This window comes from Vulpes lagopus, chromosome 9 (assembly GCF_018345385.1).
Source record: "Vulpes lagopus strain Blue_001 chromosome 9, ASM1834538v1, whole genome shotgun sequence".
Lineage (NCBI taxonomy): Eukaryota > Metazoa > Chordata > Mammalia > Carnivora > Canidae > Vulpes > Vulpes lagopus.
The window spans coordinates 1525703-1548885 of NC_054832.1; the positions used below are offsets into that span (position 1 = coordinate 1525703).

At 65.9% G+C, this 23183-nt stretch overlaps 1 protein-coding gene across 1 annotated transcript; it reads left to right on the plus strand.

Annotated features, from left to right (window-relative positions):
- Positions 1–17925: 17925 nt before the first annotated feature.
- ARC (activity regulated cytoskeleton associated protein) lies at positions 17926–21448 on the plus strand. The gene is made up of 3 exons (XM_041768525.1): positions 17926–20033; positions 20274–20398; positions 20625–21448. Exon 1 carries the CDS (start codon positions 18227–18229, stop codon positions 19415–19417), a length of 1191 nt encoding a protein of 396 aa, XP_041624459.1. The 5' UTR covers positions 17926–18226; the 3' UTR covers positions 19418–20033; positions 20274–20398; positions 20625–21448.
- The last annotated feature ends 1735 nt before the right edge of the window (positions 21449–23183 follow it).

A 23183-nucleotide genomic window follows, 5' to 3' on the forward strand; every position in this document is an offset into this window, starting at 1 on the left:
AAGAGGCCAGACGCCCCTCCTGCCCCACCCCTTGGGGGGCAGGCCTGGTCCTGGGAGGCGGCGAGCCCACCATCCCTCCTCTGTCCCTTTCATCACCCTAATAGGCCCCACTGTGTGGTGACTCTCGGGATTCTGTGTGACAGCAGCCCCTGTGGCACAGGACTCCCAGGCCAGAGGGAGACAGTGAGGGGAGAGGCCTTGGCTTTTCATCCTGTGCTTGCTGTGAGCCCAGGAGGGTGAGGGGCAACTCCAAAAGGACTGATGTCAGCCAAGAGTGAGGACCAGGCTGTTCAGGGACGTGGCACTCCTAGACACGGCCCTGCTTTTTTGGGTTTGTGCCTGGATGTTTTGAGGCCTTGGCCTAATCTCACTGTGCAGCCACGAGTACACAGCCTTTGCCGTCACAGACCTGGCTCTCGTTCTTCACCATGCCAGTCTCCACCACCCATCCACCATCCATCCATCCATCCATCCGTCCACCCGTCCATCCATCCACCTGTCCATCCACCATTCATCCATCCACCATTCATCCATCCGTATATCCACCATCCATCCATTCACCCGTCCGTCCATCCATCCATCCATCCATCCACCTACCCATCCATCCACCCATCCATCCATCCATCCATCCACCCACCCATCCATCCACCCACCCATCCACCCACCCATCCATCCATTCATCCACCTACCCATCCATCTACCCACCAACCATCCATCCACCCGTCCATCCATCCATCCATCCATCCACCCGTCCATCCATCCATCCATCCATCCACCCACCCATCCATCCATCCATCCACCCACCCATCCACCCACCCATCCATCCATTCATCCACCTACCCATCCATCTACCCACCAACCATCCATCCACCCGTCCATCCATCCATCCATCCATCCATCCACCCGTCCATCCATCCATCCATCCATCCGTCCACCTGTCCATCCATCCACCTGTCCATTCACCATTCATCCATCCACCATTCATCCATCCGTATATCCACCATCCATCCATTCACCCGTCCATCCATCCACCATCCATCCATCCACCCCATCCATCCCATCCATCCACCATCCACCATCCACTCCATCCTCCATCCATCCACCCACATCCATCCACCCACCATCCTCCATCCATCCATCCATCCACCTCATCCATCCATCCATCCATCCACCTCCACTCCATCCATCCATCCATCCATCCACCCACCCACCCATCCATACATCCACCATCCATCCATTCACCCGTCCATCCATCCATTCATCCACCTACCCATCTATCTACCCACCAACCATCCATCCACCCGTCCATCCATCCATCCATCCACCATCCATCCATCCATCCACGTCCATCCATCCATCCATTCACCCACCCCCCCATCCATCCACCCACCCATCCATCCATCATCCACCCATTCACCCAATCCATCCACCCATCCATCCATCTGCCCATCTATCCATCCATCCACCCATCCACTCACCCACCCATCCATCCACCCATCCACCCATCCATTCATCCATCCATCCACCCACCCATCCATCCATCATCCACCCACCCATCCATCCATCTGTCCATCCACCCACCCATCCATCTGTCCATCCATCCTCCACCCACCCATCCATCCATCCATCCATCCACCCACCCATCCATCCATCTGTCCATCCATCCTCCACCCACCCATCCACCCATCCATCCTCCACCCACCCATCCACCCATCCATCCATCCACCCACCCACCCATCCATCCATCCACCCACTCATCCATCCACCCACCCATCCATCTGTCCATCCATCCTCCACCCACCCACCCATCCATCCACCCACCCATCCATCCATCTGTCCATCCATCCTCCACCCACCCATCCACCCATCCATCCACCCATCCATCCATCCATCAATCCATCCATCCATCCATCCATCCATCCATCATTCACCCATCCACCCACCCACCCATCCATCTGTCCATCCATCCATCCATCCACCCACCCACCCATCCATACATCCATCTACCCACCCACCCATCCATCTATCCATCCGTCATCCACCCATCTACCCACCCATCCATCCACTCACCCATCCATCCATCGCCACCCATCATCCATCCATCCATCATCCATCCACCCATCCACCAACCCTCCACCCATCCACCCACCCACCCATTCACCCATCCATCCATCCATCCACCCCCCATCCACCCACCCATCCACCCACCCATCCACCCACCCATCCACCCATCCATCCATCCATCCACCCCCCATCCATCCATCCATCCACCCGTCCATCCATCCATCCATCCATCCATCCATTCAACCATCCTCCCTCCCTCCATTCACCCATCCACCCACCCATGGCCACTCCCAGGGACCTGCCCATTCCCTGGAATAGTCTGGGTTCCAGGAATGACAGGCAAGTCTCCCTCTGCCCACCTGGAGCCCACCAGCCATCCTGTGCTCTCTGGGTCTCTGGGTGGGGGACAGAGTGGGACCCTGCCACTCCTGCCCTCTGCCCAGGCATGGGCTCTTCAGCACAAGGTGCTGGGCTATGCCACCAGGCCATGTGGTCACCAGTAACAACCTTCTTTGCCTTATTTGAGGTCCAGGCCACTTAGTGATGGAGACCTTGAGAGGAAGGCAGTGAGCAAGCAGGATCCCTGGGCCCAAAGGAGCTTGCAGGCCAGCCTTGTAGACGGCAGGTGTCCCTTAGTGCCACCCAGCTGCCTGGCCCCCACCCAGGGAGCCCGCACACAGAGAAGAGGGGACTTTGCCCCAGGGAAGGGACCCCTGGGTGTACAGGGAAGGAGTGCCAGGGAAAGGTAGATAATGGGCAGAAATACAAGGAGATGGGATTTTACTGTTGTGTTTGCTCCAGGGTTTGGGACAGTGCCTGGGACACAGTAGGTGCTCAGGGGTCCCGCCTGCCTCCCTCCGTCTGCCTCAGTCATCTGCCTGACCACCGGCTGTTGCCACAGAGGAGGGGGGCCTTGGCTCCTGCCCCTCTGGCCCTGGGCCCTTCTGCGGGGACATCCGGCCTCAGGTGACAGGACGCCCAGGGAAGAAGGCCAGCCTCCCCATCGTGGACCTCTAATCCATGGAGAAAAGAAGGGACAGTCAACTTGGGCCATGGCCATGTAGCCCTCCCCAGCCCTGGCTCAGCCACCCTTCCCCCCGATGGCTAGAGCACATCCTCACCTGCCCCCAGCCCACGGGCCTTCACGGCAGGACCTTGTACTGACCCCCCCACCTCCCGCCTGATATTCCAGGCCTCCCCGCCTCCCAGGACTCTGTCCTGTTTCTCCAACATGGCAAGCTCCTTCCTGCCTCAGGGCCTTTGCATGTGCTTTCCTCGGAGCCTGAGTCCATTCAGGAACCTCCGCGGAGGCCTCCCTGGCCACCCCACAATGGTGGCTCTCGGGCTTTCAGCACCTGCTGGTGACAGGTTTCCTGGCGCAGGCGTCCGTCTCACCGTCCGGGACGGAGGGCTGTCTCCTGGCTGGCCCCCAAGGCCCCAGAGCGAGGGTGGCCCAGCAGGAACCACACACGATGCAGGACCTTGGTCACCCTGGACTGGACAAACCAAGTGGCCGGGGCTCAGATCCTAGCGGGGACTCGGCAAATGTTATTGGCGTCCTGAGTGACATCCCTTTGTTTCCAAGAGGCTTCTCACAGACGCATAACAACGGATTTACAGGCAGAAGGATGTGGGGTGTGGGGTTCGCTCTAAGATGCTCCAGGAGAAAGGGGAGACCGAGCCGGAAGCGGGGAATGTTGGGAAGGGCAGGGGGACCAGGCATGGGCCCTCCCCCACCCCACCCCAACCCCGCCGACGGCTTTCCCTGTGGCCTGAGGAGGGCCCCCCCCCCCGAGCCTCCAGGCTGGACCCCAGGCCCAGGCGCATGGGGGCCCTTCTGCTCCCCCTGCATACAGCTGGCGCCTCGGCCACGGGGCCGCTGGAACACTTTCCTCTGAGGCAGAAAGCAGGTGCCTGGAGATGCCCGGGGGGTGACTGCTCGTGGGTCACTGCTGTCACTCTGGATGCAGGGGGGGCGCAGGGGGCACCCTCAGCCACAGACGGGCACAGCCTGCAGAGGGGCCCGTGCTGTGGGCTGGGCTGTGAGGTGTCCTGTCCTGCTGCCTCCTGACCCGTCCCCCCTACTGCCCGCAGTACCCCGGCCGTGGCTTCCCCCAGCGCCCTTTGGAACCAGGACACACCTTGCCCGGGGTCACACAGGCCTAGAGGGTGGCTGCGGGTCAGGAGCCCTCTCAGCCGCAGGAAACCAGACATCAGACTCCCCACCTGGGACCGTGGCACGGGGACAGCCCACTTCTGCCCATGCAGGTCGCACATGCACAGACCAGTCACAGGGCTTCTGTGTCCTCCTGACCTGTGCTGCTCCCTGCCACCTCTCTGGTCCCAACCAGACCTCAGGTACAGGGGCCTTTGGAGGGGGCGAGGCCAGTCCAGGAAGGTATGTGTGGAGGAGCCCTGCAAGGGCCCGATTCACAGGGGTCCCGAGGCCACCTGACCACGGGCCTCCCCCTGTGTGATGCCCAGTCAGTGTGCCCACCTCTCTGGACTCTGTCATACCCTGAGCCCTGACCCCGGTCACTCTCTGCGCCCTGACTCAGGTCACACCCTGAGCCCTGACCCTGGTCACACTCTGAGCCCTGACCCAGGTCACCCACCCTGAGCCCTGACCCTGGTCACATGCTAATCCTTGAAGGTCATCACAGGCTGAGCTCCCACCCTGGCCCCTGTATTTTCTGAGCTTATAAAGAGGACAAGACCAGGGAGCCTGGAGCCCCTATATGTGTTTTACATTTAACCTAGAAAAACCAAGAGCCTGTGCTGACCTGCCTCCTCCCCCACGTGTGACTCAGTGCTCTCCTTGGCCAAAACACTCCCCCCACTCCGCCTCTGTCACAACTCTCACTTTGAGTGCGGTTCCAGGTCCTCTGGGTGACAGTAGCCGTCCCGGGTGTGGGGGTGGATGAGTGGTCATGGAGCTGACTCACTGAAGAGCCGGGGGAGGTGTCGGAGTCAGAGCTGGGCTCCCCACAAGTTCCGATCCCAGCAGTCCAGGTGGCTCCTGGAGGAGCTTCCCCGCAGGTTGGAGCACATCCAGGGGGCACAGCGGGCAGGGGCCTGCAGGGACCAGCTCTCTCTGTGCCCGCTCCACCCTCAGTGGCTACCTGCCCGCCTTCCCCCCCACCTCACAGGGTCTTGGGCTCTGGCCCTTCCTGGTCACCAGCTGGAGTCAATGCCCTGTTGCTGGGGAGTCAGAAGGTTGTAGGTCCCAGGGTGAGGGAGAGCCTAGAGGGTCAGCCGGGGCCCCCTGCGGGGACAGGAGCTCCCTTCTCTCAGCGCCTTGCCTGGCCCCGTGCTCACAGGGCTCAGCTCCCACCTGGAGGGGCCTGTGGAGAGACCTACCTGAGCCCAGGGGCTGGGGGTGCAGAAAAGAGCCTGGACAAGCTTCCCAGGGGGACACTGAGGGCAAAAGATCCCGGTGAAGGCAAAAGGTCAATTCCTGGGAGGGAACGGGGGGCCATTGTGGGGGGGCCAGCATCCAGGAGGGGGTAGGGCCGCGTCTAGAGGAGCCCAGATCCCACTTAAGGGCTCTCTCCCTGACTCTCCTTTTCCTCCCCCCCTAAGCAGCATGCCCTGCAGCCTGACCAACAACCAGGGAGAAGCTGGAGCCTCCTACCGGCAGCCACGCATGGGGCTCAGGAGCAGACAGGTCCTGGGTTCATCCCTCAGGTGATGCGGGCACCAGCCTCCTGGGGCCCTGAGCAGAGCCCCGTGTGAGCCCAGGCCCTCCACGTTCCTGCCCCTTGGACGCCGAGAGGAAATACAGGGATTGCTGCTTGAAGCTGCTGAGCTCTGGGCAGCTCGTGGCACCGCAGACATAAATCACATGCCCCATCTGTCGGGCCCACCCAGACCCCTTCACTTGGGGTGCCGCCCCAGCTGCTGTGAGTGCTGGCTGGGGACAATCACAAAGCCCCTCCTTTGGAGAACTGCCCTCGGTAGTGAGGGACCCCCTCTAGGCCGACGGCGGCCACTGACTGGCTCTGGGAGCCACGTTCACCCTTTGGAGCTCCGCTGGGGCTGCTGAGGCTGGACTTGAGCTGTGCCCCCTCCAGGCTCTCCTGAGAGCCCCCCTCGGTGAACCGCTGGAACAGATGTTGGGCGCTGCTCCCAGGAAGCTGACCGGAGGCCATGGCCACCCTCAGCCACTCCCAGAGGTGGGCCCTTGGTGTCCAAGCCCATGGGTGCCGAGACGGGCCCCCGACAGTGGTGGAGTGCTGTTGGGGGACCGGGCGGCTCCCTGGGCTGCTCACAGCTATGCGCATGGCCAGGTTTGCTCTGCCCAGGGCTCGGCTGAAGGCCCTGTCACTCAGACGGCGTAGGGGAGGTGCCATCCAGCCAGGCCCTGGATGGAAAAACCTTGGCCCACATGCTTGAAGACCCTGGTTCAGCCTCCTTTTCCTGCTGGGGTTGGGCCAGGCTCTTCTGGGGAGGGGCTCAGGGGAGAGAGAGAGAGAGAGAGAGAGCGAGCGAGCACGGGGAGCTGGAGGTGGGAGCTTTGTCTCCCAACCTGGATTGCAGCTGGGCGCCGGGGCTCAGTGACATCTCTGCGGTGATTCAGCAGATAACCACCCCCAGGGCTCCTGTGTGCTGGCAGCCTCGCTGCGTAGGGAGCACAGATGCAGGCGCAGGGGCCAGGCCTACGGTTCTGGGTGCCGGAGCTGGTCTGGGGGAGCGGGGTGGCGCTGTGGGAGCGCTGCCGGCCAGGCAGAGGGATGCTTGGGCTGGTGGGGTTCGGCCCACTGTGGGGTACCTGCCAGACCGCAGTCCTTCTCCCCGTGAGGTGGCTGGGTGGCCCCCCACAGGCTTGGCCTTCCCGGAGATCCCTGTTCTTGGATGTTTGCCTGCCCCAGGGCCGAGCCATCTGAACCCCTGGACCTCTGCAGCCCTCAGCATTCCCACCACGGGTGAGAGCCACCTGTGAGCAAGCCCAGATGCCTCCAGAGCAGAGGTGATGAGTCACTTGCGCACTTTCCCAACGCCCTGTATGGCCAAAGCATGTCACCGATAAAGAATTGAATAGAACAGATGGGTAAATGGGGAGGCCCTTTGACACACAAAGGAGGAGTTGGTAAGGAGTCAGCTTGTCACTGAGGGCAGGACACAGGAGCTGTGCTCTCTGCGAACCTTAGACCTCCCAGGTCTGGGGCTCCCTGCAGAGCCTCTTGACCCTTGTCTGGATGGACAGACACTCCCAGGCTCACACAGATGCCCACGCTCAGCCACATTCACCGTCCGTCCACCCACTCCTTAGTAGCTGTCCTGCGCTCTGTCCCAGAAGACCAATGGTTCTTCCTCTGGTCCCATGAGCCCTGATGCACACTTTTAGTCCCCCATGGACTGTGCCCCAGAGGTCTGCATACTTTGGACTCTGTGGGGACTGTGGCTTGGTCTTAACCATCCTTGCACCTCAAAGCTTGAAGAGATGGGTGGACAGAAGCCGGGTGGGGAAGGTCTTGGGAGATGGAAGACTGGAAGGTTAGGTGGTAGATGGAAGGATGGAAGAAGGATTCACTATGATTGTGGGGTTCATAGTTACCTAGATAAGGCCAAAATGGATGAGCCGTTGGGTATCTGGAGTATTGGTGATGAAAGTGGTTGTCATGATGGTCATGATGGTGATGGTGACAGTAAAGATGCAAGCGATGGCAATGAGGATGGTGTTACTGACAATAATGATCATGGGAAAGGTAATCATAAAGGGCGATGATGATCACATCATCATGATAAGAAGAATGTGGCCACAATGTGGGGAGGTTATTTGTGATATGATGATACTGTAGTAATGATAGAGATGATCATGATAGTGGTGGTGATGATGATGGTGATGGTCATGGTGGTGATGGTGGCGATGGTGATGGTCATGGTGGTGATGGTGGCGATGGTGATGGTCATGGTGGTGATGGTGGCGATGGTGATGGTCATGGTGGTGATGGTGGCGATGGTGATGGTCATGGTGGTGATGGTGGCGGTGATGATGATTGTGCTGTCAGTGACATGGTGAAGGAGTGCTGGAACTGGGGATGATGGCATCGATGACTGGCATTTGGCGTTGGTGGAAGTGACGAGGACGTTGGCCAGGTGAATGCCAAGGGTGGGGCCAAGGATGGTAACAGTGAGATCAGGCTCTGGGGCTGAGCGGACCGAGAACTTTTTCCAGGGCTGGCCCAGATGACTGTCTGCAGATTCAAGCCTTGCCCTGCCCCGCACTCCTGCCCCGGATGTGGGCTGGCAGGGGAAGTTATTTTCATTCTGGTAGGTTTGTCCTCCAGGGAGGCTGCGGCGCAGCCCTGGGCCCCGTGGCAGCGGGTGTATGGGAGCGCCTCCTTGCTGAGCGCGGCACCGGGGAGCGGCCCCACTGCTCCTACCAGGGGCAGCCTGAGCCTGGGGCCGTGGGCTGGCTCTCCAGACCCCTGTCCTTCCCGTCGGGGTTCACTCTCAACAGGACACGGAGGTCTTTGTAGGCTCCTGTCACGGCATTTCATTCTTAGGTAGAAAAAAGCAGCGTCTCTCAGGCCGGGACTGGGACTGTGCTTCCCTCGCGGTGGCTCCCCTCGGCTGCGGGTGGGGGGCGGGCAGGGCACTGGCAGCTCCTGAGCTGCGCCTGCTATGGAACCGGGGCAGGTCCGCCGGAAGTCCCCGTCGAAGCCTCTGCCACCATCTCTGGCCTGGGTGGCGTCGAGGGGGCGCCTGGGGAGGGGAGCCCCTTGTCTGCCCTGTGCCCAGCCCGGCTGCCCCAGGGTCTGGGTCCTGACTTCCTCCCGGAGGCTCCCCGGATTCCCGGCCCTGCCTGGATCCGGGTCTGAAGGAGCCAGGACCCCAGCCCCACCTGTGGAGGCTCCAGGGGCCCTGAGGACAGCCTGAGGGGTCCGGGGTCGGCGGGTGAGCATCCCTCGGTGGAGAGGGAGGCGAGGGCCTGGCTGGCACCTCCCAGGGCCGCAGTGTCCCCCACCACTGTCCTTGGGCGGGAGGAGGAAGCTGCGGCTTCAGCTGAGGTTTTGAAGGTGAAGGGGGTGTGTCCTGGGCCCTCACAGCACTGGGTCTGGGGGCCTGCTGGGCACAAGGGGCCTCTTTCTCAGCTCCAGGGGGCACGTCTGGGTGTGGGTGTGGGGAGCTGAAGCTGCAGTGGGTCCGGCGCACCCTCAGGGGCCCTGTACTCTCGCCCTGAGCTCCAGGCTTGGGGGGCAGACAACTGCCCCCAGAGGCCAGATCCAGGACCCTCCGCAAGCCGCTCCTCTCGTCTCTCACCTGGCGGTGTGTCCCCAGCCCCAGCCCCACACAGGGGGGGCCTGACCTCCTCCTGGGGGCAGCGAGGGAAGTGGCCACAGTGACCGCCATCTGCAGTGAGGGCGGAGGGGTCAGGGCAGGGGACATCAGGCGGGGACACAGGGAAATTGAAGCGGAGCAGAGGAGAGGGGAGCGGGGAGGGGGAGAAGGAGGGGGGCGGGGAGAGGGGACGGGGAGAGGGGACGGGAGGCCAGAGAAAGCGCTAGGTGGGCACGCAGCCGGCAGGTGGCGCCCGGGCCTTGGACGGGCCTAGGAGGCCACCGGTGGGTCAGGGGCAGAGGACAGAGCAGAGGGCAGGGCCACGGGTGCGGGAGAGAGCGCTGCGATGGGAGGAGCCCTGGAGCCCACCCCTGCCTCCACGGGAGACCTGGTGGGTCCCAGAGCCCCCTCACCGCCAGGTAAGGGACAAGCACTACACCCCGCCAGGACACCTGCCGTGGAGGGGAGGGGACAGTTGCTCTGCAGGTGGCAGTGGCCCTGACCCCCTGGGATGGCTGGCGCCAGCTCTTCCTCACTCTGCGGCCTCACCCAGCCCAGTGCACAGCAGGCAGCCCCCTGCCCTGCCGCCCCCGCCGCCCTGGCCCTGTCTTGGGGGCCTGTCCCCTGAGATGCCGCCCCCCCACCGCTCCCACCCTGGCCAGGGAGAGGGGCTGTGTGTTGGGAGGAGTCCACGGAGTGGGAGAAGCCCAGACAGGAGGCCGGGGTGCAGACAGCCTTTTGTTCTGTGCTGTGCCTCCATTCCTCAGCCACCTTGGGCAATTCCTGACCCTCGGGGTTTCAGGGTCTCAGGGGCCAGCCTGGAACTCCGCTGGGAAGGGAGGAAGGGACAGAGGTTGGGTCCCATCCAGGGATGGCGGCAGGAGCCCAGTGGTCACACCCTGGCCTTCCCACCCGAGCCCTGCCGTCCACACTGGCTTGCGGGGTACAGACAGGTGTCCCAGAACCCGGAGGAGGCATGTAGGGCGGACAGTGCCACAGAGGCCATGTCCCACCTCGGAGCACCCCCAACAGTAGGGGTCACGTGCAGAGGTCGCTGTCACCCTGCCCCCCCCAAACTCCCAGGTCAGGCGCTTGCCCCGGACACGGATCTGAAGACCAAGAACGCAGCACCAGGGATGTGGGGTGTGAGCCGGCCGAGCTGGTCAGGGGTCCTGCAGGCGCCGCGGAGCCACCACGGGGTCCGTCAGCCACGGTGAGCCTCTGCGGAGCGACACCCCCCGCAGCTAAAGAGGCCAAGGCTCAGGGGGCGTCTGGAGTAGCTCAGTCCCACGCTGCACAGTGGTGGACGGTGGTGGACAGGGTAGGACAGGGGCCGCGGGCTCCCTGGGCAGGATCCCCAGCACCCCCCACCGCCCAGCTAGCCCAAGCTTCGGGGAGATGCTCAGCATGCAGTAGGGTCCCCTTTGTCCTACGTGATCTGATCTCTGCGTCCACACTCTGTCCAGAGAGATCACAGGACAGCAGACCCCCACCCCCGGGACGGGGAAGGACCCCGGCAGGTGGCACTGGCTCGTGGGGTCCACAGCAAAACAGAAATGGGGGCCTTTTGTTCAAAGTTAGTAAGAACCGTAGGCCGGCTGTGGTAGAGCGCGGCCTGGAGACCACAGAGAGGGGACAGGCCCTAGGGACAGATGTCATCGAGGCACCCCTGTGGAGAGTGCCGCTGGGGACAATGAGCCCCATCTGGGAGACCGGGGGGGGGCTGTGCCCAGCAGACACTGGGCCCCCGAGGACCCAGAATCATCACGGCTCACGCCTGGCACCCAAGAGGCCCGCAGCGGGCAGGGAGGCGTCCACGTCCGAGAAGCGGGAGCCGGGACGATGCCGGACGCCAGCGCGGGGCCGCTGCGGGGCCTGCAGCCGAGCAGGGTGGCCGGGCAGGCGGCGGTGGGACATCCAGGTCCAGACCCCAGGACAGGGCCTCCCCTGGACAGGATGGCCCGGGACATCGGGGGGCCCAGGCCCCAGCCCCAAGGGGAGAGCAGACACGGCGCACAAGGGACCCCGAGCCATTTCCGGCAGGGGGTGGTGCGGGGCCGGGGTCCCTCCAGGACGGCCCCTCCCGGGTGCAGGCGCAGCGCGGGCCTGCGTGCGTGGGGAAGCTCCGGGCTGCGTCACACTGAGCTATTCTCAGCCTCTCCTTCTACGGCTCCGGAAGTGTGCCTGGGAGCTGGTGCTCCGAGCCGGAGCCGTGTAAATGGGGATGCAGAGGACAGCAGGAGAGTCGCCGCCACCCCCTCCCTGGACGTCCTGAACCCCCAGCTCTGGGGGTGTCCGGCCAGGGCCAGCTGGCAGTGTCCCCCCTCGTCCTGAGGGGCCGGCCACGCTGGGGGTTTCTGCTGCACCATCTGATCTGACGGCCCTGGGCGTCCAGGGAGGCGGCGGGGGCGGCACAGCCTGGCTGGGGGCCCAGTGGGGCAGAGAGGAGGGGGTGGCCACGGGCTCCGGCCCCCACAGGCGGCTCCCGGGCTCCCGCCCCTGCCTGACTCACTGTCCCCCCTCCAGGCCACAGACCCAGGCTGGCGGCCCCGGTCTCCCCACCTTAGGACCTGCCGCCTCTCTCGTAATGCCCCCTCCAGGCCCTGCCCCTCCTGCTCCCCCTGCCCCCCGTGGCCAGCGCACCCCTGCCCACCCCCAGCTCTCCTCTGGGCGGCCGGCCCCAGAGCATTCGGGCTTTTGGGATCTGGGGGGCCAGGCTCCTCCGGGCAGGGACCAGGTGGGTGGGGTCCACTCCGCGTGCCCAGAGCCGGCTCAGAGGCTGGCACAGTCAGGGAGCCAGAGCCTGCCTGGGTTGGACAGATCGGGAGGGCGCCGACGCACACACGTACACACTCACCACACAAATGCGCGTGCGCACAGACACGTTCACAAACACTCGTAAACTGACACACACAGAGGAAGACGTGGCGCTCAGGGGCTCTGAGCATGGCACGTGGGGGCAGGACAAGGTCACAAAGGACCTGGTTAACCTCTAACCTCCCGCTGGGAGGCCTTCCTGGAGGCGGTGACTGTGGGCTCAGGTTTACACAGCATGTAAACCCGCGCTGAGCTTCTGTGCTTAGCTCTTCAAACCGGAGAGGCCCTGGCACCCGAACCAGGGGCGACGCGCAAGGGTGGGGTCGGGCACTCGCGGTGGGGCGAGCAGGGAGGGCAGAGGTCCAGCCCACTCCTCACCACCCACCACTCGGTACAGCCTGCCTATTGCGTGACGAGGATGACGCCGGGGCCACAGGGGTCAAGGGATCCGCAGGAGGCCACACAGTGCCTGGGGAGAAGCGGGCGGGGACGCAGGTGCCCGATTCACACTCAGCCAGGGGCACCTGCCGAGCGGGGGCGCGTTTGGGATCCAGACACCACGTGGGCGGCCCCACGGCGAGCAGTGAGTGTGGAGCGTGGCCGGGCGCTGACCCGGGGTTCCCACCCTGCACACCTGCCCCAGGCCACAGTGGGATCCCTCCTGCTGGGGCAGCGGGGAGCCAGCCCGACTCCCTGGGGGCGAGGGGCTGCTCCACGAGGAGCCCGAGCCTCTGAGCAGGGGCCCAGCCAGCAGCCCACGTCCTCGGGGCCCCGTCCTCAGGGCGTGCGGGGGTCCTGGCGAGGCCCCTCCGTCACAGGGCAATGTGCACCCCCTGCACCCACCGTGCTTGGCGCCTGCCTGTTCTCGACTGACCGACCACCTCCTGGCTGAGCGGGACCAGGACTCTTTCCAGGGAGGGATGTGGATGCCCAGAAGGGGCAGGGCCAAGGGGCCCAGGCGCAGTTGCACAGGGCGCGCACTGAGCACCCGGGTGCAGCAGGGGCCTGCAGGTCTCCGCACACAGGGCCTGCATGCGAGGGGTGCCTGGCTCGCCCCGCCCGGGTCTCAGTTTCCCCCTTCTGCACTGGCTGAGGGTGGTGGCGAGGCTGGCCTCTGGGGCCCGGGGCCCGGCCTCCCCACCCAGCGGGGCTGCCTGCAGCGCCCAGGAGCGGCTCCGGCACCTCTGTGCCAGCCTCCTCGGAAAAATACAAAACTTTCCTTGGAGGCCGGGTGGGGAGGGAGGCGCTGAGGCAGGAGGCAGGAAGGAGGGAGCTGGGAGAGGGTCTGGTGTGTGGGGGCCCAGAACGAACAGGCTGCCTGTTCCAGGGACAGGACGCGGCGCACTCCCTGTGCCAAGCCTGAGACAGAGGAAGTTCGGGGTGGGGGGAAGGACTGGGAAGATGTCGCCTCAGCTCCGGGTGCTCACTCGGAGCCCCCCTCCCAGCACCTCTGCCTCCCAAGGGGCCCCCCACGCCAGCGCTCAGCCCCCCATCTCAGGTGTCTCAACAATGTGCGCCTGGTGCTGACTGACAGGGCTCCTGCCGCCCCTGCCTCCCGCCCTGGCCGCCCAGGGGTCTCTGGCAGGTGCAGCAGACAGGTGTGGCCCAGGGACCCCCTCCCTCTCACTTGCCGGCTGAAAGGCCCCAGGGCAGGGCCCCCCACCTCTTGGAATCTCTGTAAAAACAGGGTGAGGGTGTCCCCTTGAGACATGAACGGGTGCCCTTGTCTCTCCCAATCTCCTGGCGTCTCCAGCTCTCTGCCCCCCTCCCCGCCCCACCTGTCCCTTCTTCTTCTTTGCCCTTGGGCCCAATGTCACCTCTAACCCAAGCCCGGCCCTGGCTCCCCGGGCTTCCTGTGGCCCAGCTCCTCCCGCAGGAGGCCCTGAGGAGGGTGGGCAGCAGGGAGGCCCTGCGGTGGGGGGGCGGGCTGGGGCAGGGCCACCCGGAGGGCCCAGGGGTCCTCCAGCTGCCAGGGCTCAGATCCCAGGCCCTGTGCCAGCTGCTCTCCCCGCATCACTGGGGCCTGTGCAGCCGCCCCGGGCAGCCACCCCGGCCCCACTGCTGCCTCCGAAGACAGAGCCAGCAAGTGGCAAAGCAGAGCCGTGGGGAGGGGACTAGGCCTGGGGGTCACCGGGGATCCGGGTGGCCTCGCTCTTGGCTCCCCAGCTCCAGCGGTGGTGGTGGCAGTGGCGTGGGGCCCCACAGGGTGGAGGCCGTGAGCAAGGGCTGAGGCTGGGCAGGAAGGGCCAGGCGAGTCCCCGTGTCTGCGGTGGCCACGGAGCCCTGCACCCCCCGGAGGAGCCTGTGCTCACGCCCTGGGTGCTAAGTGGTGTTACGGGCGACAACCCCGGGAGATTTCCCGGGCGGTTAGCTGCGAGGGAAGCCCAGTGCCAACAGGGGAAGTCTGGAAAACCCAAGGCCTGCGAGTCCACCGGGCACCAGCAGCCTGACCTGCCCGGGTGAGCATTACCCGCAGCACACCTGGGGGCCAGGCGGTGGGGCCAGGGAGCCTGCACCTCGGGGTCCCCAGGGGCAGGTGCGAGTCTGCCAGAAGGGACGGGGTCACGGAGCGGCCAGGGGAAGGTAGGCCCTGCGCAGGCCCAGGGTCTGTTTAGGGTGCGGTGGGGGGCGTGGATTGGGGAGGGAGGCCTCATCTCCAAACAGGCCTCTGAGCATCACAGATCAGCTCCTGGGGTCTGGGAGCCGGCACCCCGGAGGGGATGGAGCGGGGTGTTGCTGCCTGAATCCTAGCGTTGGCCACACACGCCCCCCACCGAGTGGTCACTCTGGCCTGCCCTCCCTGCCCACAGAGCCCCCTCCTCCCAAGGCAGGCCCTAGGAGCAGCTGAGCAGCTGGCTCTAAGCGGGGAGAAAGCCCCAGGCTCCCCCTGCTGCATAGCCCCCCCTTCCCCCGCCCCTGCAGCCCTGAGCGGCCTGCTCTGGGTGAGGCGGGGGAGGGCCGGGGGCAGGAGGCCGGCACTCTGCGCCTTCACCCCTGCTTGTGGGGATGGGGGCACAGCGGAGGGCGGGCCAGAACCCCCCCTCCCAGGCCGCGGGGAGCCAGCCTGACCTCTTCTCCGGAGGCAGCAGAAGAATGGAGCCCAAGACTCCAGTGCGGGGGTTTGCCGAGGGCTTCTGGGGCGATAATTGGGCAGCGATTAAGTGTTCCCGAGCAGAGGCTGTCGCCTGTCACCTGTGACGGCCAGCACTGCGCAGCCTCCGTGCTGGTCCTGCCAGGTCTCCGCGTGACCCACCAGCACCCCCTCCCGCTGGACCCTGCTCCCTCATGCCCACGTCAGGCTGGTCTGGCCACGGGGGAGGGGGTCCCAAGGGGTTCGGGTCTGAGATCTTGTCCCCCAGCCGGGTCCCCCCACAAAGGGGATGCTCACGCGGCCCCAGCCCCTCTAGGGCTTCACTGCTTCTTGGGGTCTGGTCAACCCCTCCCGACCCTCTGGGTCCCGCCTGGGCTCCCTCCTCCAGGAAGCCCTGCGGGCTGGGGCGGAGTCGGGGCTGGAGGTCACTGCGCCCGGGCCCCCAGCTGATCGGGACCGGGCCTGAGAGTCACCCTTGGGGCTCACGTGGTCTTTGCAAGCCGCTGGTCACTCAAGTGCAGGCTCTCTGGCCCTCCCAGCACACAGGCGCACACAGAGGCACGTGTGCGGTCCCTGCACAGCGGGCTTATGAGGGGTCCTCCTTGACAACGGCCCTGACACAAGCCCGAGCTCACCCCGGACGTGGACACGGACTCAGAGCTACACGCGGCCCCAAGCTCCCCACCACACAGACTCACACTCCTCACACCGGGCACAAGCAGGCCTTGTGCCCGCTGCCTCCTCCTGCTCTCAGGAACGCAGCCTGGGCTGGGCAGCTCCGGGATTCCTGTTCTCGCAGCTTCTCTGCCTCGCTCCCCCTCCCCTCCCTACTCCGTGCTGCCCCTCCGCCTCCCTTTCTGCCCACCCACTCGCCTTTAATTAGAAATGCCAGGAGAGCGATTTGGGGCAAGTTTTTGCCAGAAAGACATTTCCCCCCAAGTAGGGGTGGAAGCTTAGAGTGGGGGAAAGAGATTGGTTCTGCGGTGGGGAGGAGGGCTTCTAGGGGAGCAGGGAGCAGGGCCTAGTGGGGGAGCTGGGAGTGGGGATTCCAGAGACTGTGTGAATCAGACAGAGTGGGGCTGGACACGGATGGGGACAGGTGGGGGTATGAGTGTGCCTGGGGGATGGCTGGGTGGGGGGGGATGAGTGTGCCTGGGGGTGGGGGTAGGAGAGGAGCCCATGAGTGTGCCTGGGGGTGGGGGTAGGAGAGGAGCCCATGAGTGTGCCTGGGGGTGGGGGTAGGAGAGGAGCCCATGAGTGTGCCTGGGGGTGGGGGTAGGAGAGGAGCCCATGAGTGTGCCTGGGGGTGGGGGTAGGAGAGGAGCCCATGAGTGTGCCGTGTGTGGCTGACGGAGGGGGTGGGAAGCTGACAGGAGGGGCTAGGGCGTCTTGGCTCATGGTTGCGGGTCTGTGTGCCCAGGGCTTTGGGCAGTGTGTTACTGTGCCCCCATAACATCAGAGGACCCAGGGCCCAGAACCATCCATCCTGGGGTAACCCAGAAAGGATGTCCCTCCCCCACCACTGTTGCCAGGGAGGCAGAAGGGGCCTCCCTCCCGAGGGAATCTCAGCTTCCGGAGCCCCATTCCTTATATGGCATTTTGCTTTTCTCTGCCTCTCCTGACTGCATAAGGCTGCCAGCACCCCTTCCATCCGCCACCGCCTCCTCCTTCTCCTTCCTTCCCCCTCCCCCTCCTCCTCCCTCCCCTCCTCCTTCTCCCTCCTTCCCCTCCTCCTTCCTTCCTTCCCCTCCTCCTTCCTTCCCCTCCTCCTCCCTTCCCCCTCGGCCCTCCTTCCCCTCCTCCTTCCTTCCTCCTCCTCCCTCCCCTCCTCCCCCCAACCCTCTTCCATCCTCTCAGAAGTCTTGGAGCTTCTTGGTTCCCTCTGTGACCTGCGAGGTTCAGGGATCAGTACCCGTCATCTCCTCCCCATGCCCTCCCTCCAGTGCCACCTTTCCCTGGAGGCATCACATGGAGAAATCTTGGGTCTCACCAAAGACGTGGGAGGGGGGCACCGGGCAGTGCTGTCCAGCCATCGCCACACTGGTGTCACACATCCGCACCCCTGCCGGGCCGGGGAGTCCGTCCCTCACACCCAGGAGGGGGGCGCGGCGCCCGGACCCAGAGCCCCCAGGCAGGGGTGGGCAGGAGCCCGAGGCCACACCTGGGAACTCACACCTGACACCTGGGCGTGCTTGCACTCTCCGGGCACGGGGAGGCTCCCTGAAGCCTTCAGCTCCGGGGAGGGGTCTGCAGGGCCGTCGGGGGTCGCCGGGGCTCCTCCGTGGCTGAACGTCCGGCCAAGCCGCCCGGGGCGGGCGCGGGGGCAGCGAGGGCCCGGGAGGGCGGGGTCGAGCCCCCCCCCCCCCCCCGCCCCGGCCCGCAGCGAGGACGGCGGCCGCGGAGCGCGCAGGCCCTGCGGGAGGGGCTCGCTCCAGACCTCCCTGCGCGCCCGGGCGCGCCCCTGCGCTTTGGGGGGTCGCCGGTCCCGCACCGTCCCTCGCCCCGCAGGCCGAGCGCGCCGGGGAGGGGGCGCGGGAGCCCGCGGGCGATTAGTCACCCGGGCCGCCGGCGCGTGCAGGGGGTGGGTCCTCCCGGGCGCCGGGCGCGGGCGGGCGCGGGGGGCGGGGCGCGCGGGGCGGGGAGCCGGGCCGGGGCCAATGGGAGTGGGGGCTCGGCGAGGGGCCGCCCACGGCCGCGCTGCCGCATAAAGAGCCGGCGGCCGCGGCAGGGCGCAGAGCTCGGCGCCGCGGCTCTCGGCTCCTGCGGGCAGCTCCGCTCCTCCGCTCCTCCGCGCTGCTCCGCGCTGCTCCCCGCTCCCCGCTCCTCCGCGCTCCTCCGCGCTCCTCCGCGCTCCTCCGCTGCCGCAGCGCCGCGGGCACCGAAGGGACCGCCCCGGCCCCACCGCAGCCCGCCCGGGAGCCCTTCGCAGCCGTTTCCCGCCCGTCCGAGCGCCCGGCCACCTGCGCACAGATGGAGCTGGACCACATGACGAGCGGCGGCCTCCACGCCTACCCCGGGCCGCGGGGCGGGCCGGCGGCCAAGCCCAACGTGATCCTGCAGATCGGTAAGTGCCGGGCCGAGATGCTGGAGCACGTGCGCAGGACCCACCGGCACCTGCTGACCGAGGTGTCCAAGCAGGTGGAGCGGGAGCTGAAGGGGTTGCACAGGTCGGTGGGGAAGCTGGAGAGCAACCTGGACGGCTACGTGCCCAGCGGCGACTCGCAGCGCTGGAGGAAGTCCATCAAGGCCTGCCTGTGCCGCTGCCAGGAGACCATCGCCAACCTGGAGCGCTGGGTCAAGCGGGAGATGCACGTGTGGCGGGAGGTCTTCTACCGGCTGGAGAGGTGGGCCGACCGCCTGGAGTCCATGGGCGGCAAGTACCCCGTGGGCAACGAGCCGGCCCGCCACACCGTCTCGGTGGGCGTCGGGGGGCCCGAGGGCTACTGCCAGGAGGCCGACGGCTACGACTACACGGTCAGCCCCTACGCCATCACCCCGCCGCCCGCCGCCGGGGAGCTGCCCGGCCAGGAGCCCGCCGAGGCCCAGCAGTACCCGCCCTGGGGCCCCGGTGAGGACGGGCAGCCCAGCCCCGGTGTGGACACGCAGATCTTCGAGGATCCCAGGGAGTTCCTCAGCCACCTGGAGGAGTACCTGCGACAGGTGGGCGGCTCCGAGGAGTACTGGCTGTCACAGATCCAGAACCACATGAACGGGCCGGCCAAGAAGTGGTGGGAGTTCAAGCAGGGCTCCGTGAAGAACTGGGTGGAGTTCAAGAAAGAGTTCCTGCAGTACAGCGAGGGCACGCTGTCCCGGGAGGCCATCCAGCGCGAGCTGGACCTGCCGCAGAAGCAGGGGGAGCCGCTGGACCAGTTCCTGTGGCGCAAGCGGGACCTGTACCAGACGCTCTACGTGGACGCCGAGGAGGAGGAGATCATCCAGTACGTGGTGGGCACCCTGCAGCCCAAACTCAAGCGCTTCCTGCGCCACCCGCTGCCCAAGACCCTGGAGCAGCTCATCCAGAGGGGCATGGAAGTGCAGGACGGCCTGGAGCAGGCGGCCGAGCCCGCGGGCCCCCGCCTCCCCGCCGAGGACGAGGCCGAGGCCCTCACGCCAGCCCTCACCAGCGAGTCTGTAGCCAGTGACCGGACCCAGCCCGAATAGAGGCCAGCCCGGGCCCCAGCTGCCCACCACACCCCACCTGTGGCCTTTGCCGACCAGGACTTTGAAGCTGGGCTGACTCCTGCACGGGGGAGCCCCTCATCCTCATCCGGCTGGGCCCCCCACCTCAGCTTCCCAGCCTCACACAGACACATGTCATCCAGCTGTGGGCACAATCCCCCAAACGCCGAAGGGCCGCGGGCCCCCGGCCCCCTCCCTCTGTCTGTCTCTCCTGGCCTCTGACCCCACCCCGCACACCCTCAGGCCACGACCGGCCCTCCCAGCTTCGTTATTCTGCTCAACGCCCGGGCCCTCTGGGCACTCAGGAATCAAGTGTCCAGATGGCGCAGGCCAGTGAGCACCACGCCCAGGGGACGCCCCAGAGCAGAAGCTGAGACAGCACCACGGGAACCTTGGCTTGGGGCGCCGCCTCCTCCTGGCAGTTGCTGCCGCCGGCTGGCGCTCTATCGCCGCCGCCCAGGGCATCCGGCCAGCCTCAGGCAGCGCGGCTCCCTCCTGCTGGCCCCGAGCCGCAGCCTCAGACCCGGAGCCGCAGACGCAGCGCGGCAGCACCGCAGCCTCCGCAGACCTGGCGTCCTGGTGCCTCCTGGCCCCTCAGGTGAGGCTCTGCCCCGGGCACGGCCGCCAGGGGGCACTGCGGGGCAGGGAGGGCCCCGGGCCAGGTCCGCTCTCCAGGTGAACCCCCCCCAGGCCCAGAGACATCCCCGGCAGGTTAGCTGCAGAGATGGGGGGGGCTGCAGGGATGGGGAGTGGTGGGGGGGGCCAGACCCCAGGTTTCGGGGAGATCGGCTGGGCTGGGTGCGGCTCTCACATGACCCCGTGCACTCTCTCTCCTCAGCACCAGTGATTCACACCAGCCTGGAAAAGGATGGGCTGGGCGCGATGACTCACCCCCGGCAGGCGGAGGGTCCCACAGGGCCCCAGTCCTCAAACTCAGCTGAGGAGCCAGGAGGGTGACGACAGGTACGTGGCTGTCTCTCCACGGAGACCCTGACCCTCAGCTGGCCCCCCTGCTCCCCCAGGATCCCAGCTCCCCCCCCCATGCAGACAGCGCTCGGCCCGGGCAAGCCAAGAGGCGGCCCATCACGGGGGCCACAGCCCATCACGCCCGCCCCACAGCCCCCCGTGCGGCCCCTCCCGCCTCCGGCCTGGCCCTGACCCCCCTAACCTCCTTGCGTCTTTCCCTCAGGTCTCAGGCTCCCGCAGAGCCTTTGCTGCTGTGCCTGGAGCTGCCCCCCTCCTCCTGCGAGCTGCCTGCACCGAGGAGACAGGAGACGAGGGGACATTGAGGTCGGCGAGGGGGTGGGCCCGGCAGCGGGCTGCTGACGAAGACGGGCCAGCGTGAGGGCCGGGGCTGCCACGAGGCCTGCCCCGCTGGCCACCAGCCCGCCCGCCCGCCCCCAGGGCCCCTGCGGCTGGCGTCGGGGTCTGCTCCTTGGGCCCCGTCTCGCTCCAGCCCAGGACCCCCGCCACCGAATGGTGGCCGCCCCCTCCTGCCAGAGCTTTCCAGGAGCTCTGAGGCTGAGGCCACAGCCCCAGCCCCGCCCGCAGGCCCAGGCTCCCCCGCCCCAGGAGATCACAGGAGCCTCGCCCTGGGGCTTAGCAGGCTCTCTGCCAGGCCCCACTGAGCCCCGGGCACGGACCCCCACCCCTCCCGGCACCCACACCCCGGTGCTGGCCGGCCACTCGTGTGTCTGCAGCCCGAGCAGGCCCTGGCTGGGGGTTCTCGTTTCTGCCTGCCCAGAGGGGGTTCCCAGATTCCGGGTGACTGTCAACCCCTCCATCCTGCACCCCTGCCAGCCTCCCCCCCAGATTTTATTTTTGCACATAAGCCATAACCCGTACTCACAGGCTGGCATAGGCTGCAGGGAGGCCCCGGGGTCCTCAAGACGGTGGCCGGTCCCCCCCCCACCCCCCGTCCCCAGCGGGTCAGGCCAGGTCGTGTGTACCCCTGCCACCTTACCTGAAGACAGACTCTTTTGTAAGATTTTGTTAATAAAACAATGAAACTTCTTGGCGTGTGCTGCTGTCTGTCTGCTGGCATGGGGTGACTGGCACCGAGCTGCAGAGGGAGGCAGCTCAGGGTGGTGGGCCCCTGGAAGCCCCGTGAGGACAGACTGCAGGGTCTTGGGGGCCTGGGGAGCACAGCCCCATCACCCCACAGGCCAGTTGGTTGGGGTCCTGGATCCTCGGGGTAGAAGGGCCTTCGGGGCTCCCCTCATGGAAGCCAGTGCCCCGTGGCCTCCCGGCCTGAGCCAGGCGGCACTGGGAGGGACAGGTGGAGACCTTCCGGCTGCGCTGAGGATGGCCCCCCAACATCCCCTGCCCGCCCCCTGCTGGGGCGCAAGGGTGTCCTGAGAGCTCCGAGGGCTTCTGCCTGGGGGTCTTCTCTGGCCTCGAGCCCTGGAGACCCAGGCAAGGCAAGATCCCCGCTGGGAGGTGACCCTGACGAGTCCTGGGGCATAAGCTCGTTCTTCCCAAGCCTGTTTCCTCATCTGCCAAATGAGCAAACCGTCACTAGTATAAATCCACGTGTGGGTCCAAGGACCGAGAGACGAGGGCCATCTCGTGCCCGGTGGGTGGTCGGCCTCATCTGCTTCCGTGGGGCCGCAAGGGCCGGGAGAGGGGAGAGCTAGCCCGGAGGGGGCTCGAACCCCTGGACCAGCCAGTGTTCCAGGAGAAGCAGGCCCAGTGGAGACGGACAGTGAGCCGTTGGTCACAGGAACTTGCTTGCTCAGTGGCGGGGCAGTTCCCCTGGTGGGGAAGCCCGGGGTCAGGCGAGCTGCTGTGGGATCTCTTCTTCCCGGGCAAGGACGGCTCAGCTCCGCAGTTAGGCCCGTCGGCTGATTAAGCCAGGCCCACCCAGATGCCCTCGGGGATCTTCCTTACTTAAAGTCCACTGACTATGGGCTTCAGTGACACCTGCCAGAGGCCTTCCAAGCAATGTCTACATTAGGGTTCGACTGAATGTCTGGGGACGGTCCCCTAGCGAGGCCGACGTGTCCAACTGACCAATACAAGTGCCGCAGTCACAGGCAGTGCTCGTCACCTACCCAGCGCAGGTCCTCCCCTCCAGAGGGGCTGCCCTGCTCCATGGGGTGCGGGGCCAGGTGGCGAGGCCAGGTGCAGGCAGTGCGAGTCCAGCCCAGGCTGGGGGGGGGCTGCTCCTCCTGCTGGAGCCTCGCTGCAGGGTCACGGCGGAGGGCGGGGGCTGCGGGGCGCAGAGGGAGGCCTGCGGGGGCAGGAAGGGAGCCGGAGCAGAAAGAAACACCTGCCACGAGGAAATGTCGTCACCCTCCGCGTGGAGGGGGCTGGCGGCCCTGAGCCAGGGGCTCCGTGGTGAAAAGGAGCCTCTTCCCTATTCTTCCCTTTTATGTCTTTTCAATAATGGAAGCTCGGAAAGAATGGGGAAAGGAAGTTGACGGCAACTGGAGGCTGGGGCCCCGTGGCGATGCCTGAGAGGCAGAGATTCCGCCGGGAGAAATACTACAGCTCGCATCAAAGGCTGGAAGCTGTAGGTGCTTTTTCTTTTTAATAATAAAAAAGTTACTCCCTGTAATTGGATGATGGTGAGACAGACTAACCCAGCACTTGGAGTAATTGGAGACGCTGCCTCTGTGTCCTAGAGGAGGGCGGGGGCGGGGCGGGGCGGGGCGGGGTGGAGGGGCCCAGACCCAGGGAAGCCCGGGGACAGGATGCGCCCCCCTCCCCCAGGCCGCCTCACCCCTCCCCATCCCGCCCATGCGCA

Excerpts from the sequence above, each read along its gene's own strand:
- ARC (XM_041768525.1), top strand. The coding sequence starts at position 18,227 with ATGGAGCTGGACCACATGACGAGCGGCGGCCTCCACGCCTACCCCGGG.